This window comes from Lotus japonicus, chromosome 5 (assembly GCF_012489685.1).
Source record: "Lotus japonicus ecotype B-129 chromosome 5, LjGifu_v1.2".
Classification (NCBI taxonomy): Eukaryota; Viridiplantae; Streptophyta; class Magnoliopsida; order Fabales; family Fabaceae; genus Lotus; species Lotus japonicus.
Window position 1 is genome coordinate 48,426,026 of NC_080045.1, and position 6,255 is coordinate 48,432,280.

The following is a 6,255-nucleotide window of genomic DNA, read 5'->3' on the forward strand; positions in this document are numbered from 1 at the left end:
CAAAAAGAATTCCAGACATTTGAGATTAGGAACCTCTCAAGCCTGCTTTGAGCTTGACCATTTGGCCTAACCCAAGTGAATTTCCTTCTTGCAAGGGGAATTCCAAATAGTTCCATGGCTGACAAGGCTTATTAGTCCAGTGGGTAGCAAAACAAACAAAAAAGCATAATTATTTTATTCTTAATCTTAATCTTAATAACTTTTTTTAAAAAATTAATGTTTTCAGGGATACAAACCCTAATCAACTAAGTCTGAACCACTTCCCCTCACTCTCAACGTCTTTCTCACCCTTCAAACCCCATATCCTATTTTCTAAAATCCCTAGAGGACTAAGCATGGTCACTACCCCTTGTTTTTGTGGCGCGACCATTTCCACGGTGGTCTAGTGAAGGCTAGTGAGAGCGGTTTGGGTCCTATTAAATCATAGAGGACTAAGCACGACGTTGGCGCCACTACCCCTTGGATTTAGAGATTGTTATTAAGCTTCTTTTTGTTGGATAATTGATGTCTAGTGGCTTAATTTGCTGTTATTATACTTAATAGATATAGACCACCTATTAATAAGGTGCATCATAGGAGAAATAAAAACTAATATGTTATTGGGTAAGATGATCAAATGCACAAGGGGTGTGTAAGATGATTAAGATGGTGAAGAAGATGATGGAGAATGGTAAGGAAGATGATAGAAAATGGAGATAGTGAAAAGGTTGAAGGATGGTGGTGTCGTGAGGAAGGGATGATGAAAAGATTGAAAGATGGTAGGGTTGTCTATCGGTCAGTTTCGGTCGGACTCAGGCCAAAATAATCGATTTTATCGGGTGAAAAATATCAAAATACCAGACCTGCCACCGACTGATTAATGGCTACGAGTTGTTCGAGTTCGGTTTGCACGGGTCAGGTTTTGTCGGGTGGGTTCATACGAGTTGTTAATCCATAAAAAGTTCAAAAAAAAGAAGAAAATGCATTACGAAGTTGGCTCCGCCTTGATGGTGCATGACAGTGACGTATTTGGATAGTTCACACTCATCTGAATGAAGGAACTCTTAAACAAAACCTAACTAGCCTTCAAGGACTCTTTCAGAATTATGTTTGTTAAAGAGAAGAGAAAAGTTTGAGGAAGGTGATATGTCAAGCAACAAAGATAGCAGTGGGAATAATGTAAAGTTTTGAACTATTTAGATGGGTTTGAGGGAACATATGTAAATCGGTCGGTTTCAGTCGGACCCGCGTCAAAATAGTCAGTTTTGTCGAGTGAAAAACATCAAAACAATAAGACCCGCCACCAACCGATTAATTGCTACGGGTTGTTCAAATTCGGTTTCTCGAGTGACGGTTTTGTCAGGTCAATCGATTTTCAGTCGATAGTAGTTTTTTAGACAACCTTTTTTTTTTTGTTCAATAGACAACCCTAGATGATGGTATATTGTGAGAGGTGGGTATGTAGTTTTGTCCCAATATGCAGTATCATTGTGGGCTATGGTTGAATTAAAAATGCAGCCCATGGAAAAAAAGCCATGATTGACAACAAGCCCAATTATCAAAAGGTTGATAATAACCCAAAAATCAAAACACATTGGTGAGTAGTAGACTAGTAAGTGGGTCAACAAGGAAGCTTCTTCATCTTTGTTGCATTCATCGAAGAAACTCTCAGAAATTGTGAAAAGAAAACTCAAATTCTCATTTCATTTCTTTCTTTGAATCTTCAGAAATGTCTTCCTCATCGGAAATGCTCTCGAACATGAAAGAAGCAGGCCAATCCATCATCGCCACGCGCCGCCCATTCCGCGAGTGCATATCTCTCTCCGCCATCTCCCTCCCATCCTCCCTCTCCGAAGCCACCACGCGCATCTCCCTCAACCTCACGCGCTTCCTCTTCCACTACGCCATCCTCCTCCTCTTCGCCCTCGCCCTCAGCCTCGTCTACCACCCCTTCGCCCTCCTCCTCTTCGCCGTCCTCCTCGCCGCCTGGAACTTCCTCTTCTTCTCTCGCGACGCCGCTGATCCCCCTGTCAGCCTCTTCGGCGTCCTCACCCTCGACGACCGCATTATCGTGATCGGCCTCGCCGTGTTCACTCTCATCACCGTCGCGGCCACCGGGGTTTGGCTCAACGTTTTCCTCTCCTTCCTCGTCGGCGCTGCTTTGGTGTGCTTCCATGCCGCTCTGAGGAGAACTGATGAAGGTGTTGATGACTATGAATCCCCCTATGGACCCATGCTTGGTGGTGATTCTGGTGACGGTGCTGGTGCTTATACCCGAGTTTGATTTTGTCATCAACAACTATCAACAACTGTGAACTGACACTAGGGTTTGGCATTTGTGCTTAGTGATTTGTGGAAAATGTTGTCAATTTTGGATTCTATTCTTTAACTGTAGATTTCACTAGTAGCTTGGCATTTGATTCATATACATGTATACCCACCTTCCATGTCTTTCTTTCTATTTTGTTTTAGCAGTTCATTTCTATATGTTTGTGTGTGTGATAGTGAACAACTGAACATGTAGTAGATTGGAATTGTGAATTCATCTAATGAGAAGTAGAGTATGATAAATAACCTTTTGCTGAATTGTTGAGTTGTGTGATGATTAGATAAGTGCTGCATTGCTTGAGTGTTTGTTGTTGTTGTTAATTTGTTTACTTTGCTATATTGCTGGGTGATATGTTTGTCTTTATCATTGTTGTGTGAAGACAATGTGCTATTCAGTATTAGTATTACAATTGAAAAGTTTCACTGGTTGGAGGGTTTTAGAAAGGATCATTTGCATGCAGAGATGCCTTGATATGTTTCTTGTTTACCTGTAAAAGTATTTTGATAGATGTTGAAGACTGTCTTCTTGTGCGAAGCTCAATTACAATAACATCAAACACAGAGAGAGTCCTATACTGTGGTTTGAATTGTAAGGTTAATGATGCTGGATAGTTCTTTCACTTTACTTGAATGCTGGGAATATATCATGACTTCATTTCTTAGGGAATCTTTCTTTTTATGTGTTTCTTCAGTTTATGTACTCTATGCAACTTTGCTCTGGGCATTATTTAGTTGAAAGAATGCATGAATGAAGGGAGAATTGGAAGTAATGGTCTCTCAACCTGCACAATTAGGCCTGCTTATGCTGTATGGCCAGCTTCTTTCAATTCTAAGTAGATACTCATTGGCTTGGCCAAGTCTTGAAGTCATGAGCACTTGGGCATGATCTTCTACTGTATATAGTTGCTCCTGCATACTTATATGCTCTTAGGGATTGTTATAACCTACATTTTCCACTTACAAATCCTTTACTTGTTCTGAATGTTTCTGTTTACCGCTTAGAATTGTTCAAATAATAACTTGGACTGATATAGATCAGATCCAAATGGCCTAAGGTTATATAGCTGTTGTCTGTAGGACATAGAGCCCATTTGGCTCCAATAAGTACTCTTTGGATTCCATCCAAATGGATTGATATTACCCCTAGCTTATGTGTTCTGGCATCAGTGCATGCATTTTTTGTTGTTGCTATAAGGCATTCCTAGTATGCGCTGATTATTGTGGTAGTTTATTGCTTTGTCACGGTGAACTTGTTTCTTCATTAACCATAATTGTAAATATAACCATATTCTTAGACTTGTTCTACTTGACTTCTTGCTTGCAAAATTAATTCTTATGATGCCATAATATGATTTCTTACTCCTAGTAGTTACACCAATCATCTGATCTTTGATTCCTTTTTGAAATACAAATAGTGTTTGATGTTATTGTAACCGTGTGAGGATTGAATCTAAGCAATGTTAGTGTAAGTCCAGAACTATTTGTGGGCTATCTTTGAACTTCTAAGGCATACTTGTGTTCCATTACTGACCATTCTTATCTTCTGGAAGAAACTTTCTTGGGACACACCACCATGTGAAGACCCTTCAATAAAATTGAATTTAAATTATGAGACTGAATGTTTGATTATTCATTTCAATAAATTAGATGTACTCGGAAAATTGTCGATTAAACACAAGGTTCAGAAGATTGCATGGCCTGATACTACTTCAATGTGTCCTCCTCCGGATCAGCTAAGAACAAAGGGATGCTGAAACGTGAACCATTAGGATCTACGGAACATGAACTTCCCTATTTTGAGCATGTTGACAAGTATATGAACTCAGTTCATGATAACAGCAATTTGGGTTTCTCCATCTATTGTTCCTTCCACCATGTTGAAGCGCATGAAAATTCCTCCACATAGTGGTATCCTATACATCGATCAGTTTCCACAACACTCAGTGTCATATTGATAGCGTAATAGATGTAGCCATAGATGGTAATTGTGGGTATAAAGATGTTGCTGCATTACTAGGGAAACATCAGTAGCACGGGGGTTGTGTCAAGCTTGAGTTGCTAGACGAACTTCAGCGACATTCCAAACTATATCGCATGGGACCCTTGAAAGGTTCAAGACCATACATGATGCATTCACCATCTCCAACGGATAGATGGCCACCAAGGTTAAGTGGATGAGTCTACCATATATGGGGTTCCTTGTGGCAACATGGTTTAAATTGATTTTCATTTAACTGTCAATTCTTGGATGTTCCACTTTCTTGTCACTCAAAAAAAATCCACCAGCTTTGAATTGACAAATGATTATAGTTTGTTGGCTTTGTCTACAAGAATCACTATATTATATGATGTTTCAATTACATAGATTTATATTCTACCTTAAAGTACACTTCAATAATATATAGTTTTCTTCTTCAACATATGTGATTATTTTAAAGGATGGACAGGTTGTCTTGCGGAACACATACACATATGACATGTTTTTCAGGTTTTCAACATCCACAATGGTCGGTAGTTAGTGAGTCAACAAGGAACTGCTCACCACCCCTAGAAGGAAGCTTCATCTTGGTTGCGTTCATGGAAGACACGCGCAGAATGCACACACAAACTTTCATACCATGGAAGCTTCATTCCATTCATATAAAATAAAATCCACTCTTCATCTCATCTCATCTCATCATCTTCATTCTTGAATCTTTAAGACACAAAGAAATGTCTTCCTCATCGAAAATGTTCTCCAACATGAAAGAAGCAGGCCAATCCATCATCTCCAACCGCCGCCTGTGGCGGGACCGCCTCATCGTTACCGTCCTCTCCATCTTCGCTGCCGTCGCTGTTTCCGACACCGTCCTCTGGCTCAACTTCCTTCTCTCCGTCCTCATCGGCGCTGCTTTGTTTTACCTCTACATTGCTCTGAGGAGAACCGATAAAGGTGTCAATGACAATGAATCCCCTAATGGCTCCCCCATGCTTAGTGGTGGTGACTCTGGTGACGGTGCTAGTGCTTAACTTGGCAATTGATTCATTGATTCATATACCCCACCTTCCATCTTCTCCTTTGGCTAGATTGTTGTAGTTGTATATGATTGGACAAGTGCTGCACTGCTTGAGTTTTTGTGTGTTGTTGTTAATTTGTTCACTTTGGTATATTGATGGGTGATCTCATTGTTTTTGTCATTGTTGTCTGAAGACAATGTGCTATTCAGTATTGGTATTACAGTTGAAAAGTTTCACTGGTTGGAGGGTTTTAGAAAGCCTCATTAGCATGCTGAGATGCCTTGATATGTTTCTAGTTTACCTGGAAATGTAAATTGATGGATAATGAATGACATCAAACACAGAGAGAGTCCTATACTGTAGTTTGAGTTGTAAGGTTAGGTACATAACCATTTCAAATACAAACAAAACATAGCAGAGAAGACGCACAAACTGGTTTGGGCTATTTTAAGAAAGAAACATTCTTGTGGAATGCCTCATGTTCTGTGTTCTTCCAGTTAAAAAATGAAGTACTCCTCTGTTTGGCAAAATCTTCACTTTTAAATCGACATTGGCTGTGGACTGGGCGAGCCCCTAGAGGGGCGACGCCCAGGGTTCAGCCCGCCCAAGGGCGAGAGCCTGGCCTTAAGTTGGGCCTCAACTTCAGAGGCCCAATTGGCCCAATAGGTAGTGCCCAAGCTCTATAAATAGGAGGTAGTTACCAATTGTAAGGGACTTTTTAGCTCATTTGATCGAATAACACATGAAATTCAGCACTCTCTCTCTCATTCTCTTTCTCCCTCTAGCACATTCTTCCACTCTCTAGGCACATTCTTCCACTCTCTAGGTACTATCCCTCTCTTTAATGTTCCTTCCTAGAACATTTGGCGCCGTCTGTGGGGACCGATAAACTTTCTACTCCCGTTCACGTGGATTGACTGTGCAAGAGGCTATCTTTGATTACGATTAGGC

General features: G+C 40.4%; 1 protein-coding gene across 1 annotated transcript; it reads left to right on the forward strand.

Annotated features, from left to right (window-relative positions):
* The first annotated feature begins 1,586 nt into the window (after window positions 1-1,586).
* On the forward strand, window positions 1,587-5,573 carry LOC130718835 (PRA1 family protein D-like). Its single transcript, XM_057569463.1, has one exon. It carries the CDS (start codon window positions 1,709-1,711, stop codon window positions 2,261-2,263), a length of 555 nt encoding a protein of 184 aa, XP_057425446.1. The 5' UTR covers window positions 1,587-1,708; the 3' UTR covers window positions 2,264-5,573.
* The last annotated feature ends 682 nt before the right edge of the window (window positions 5,574-6,255 follow it).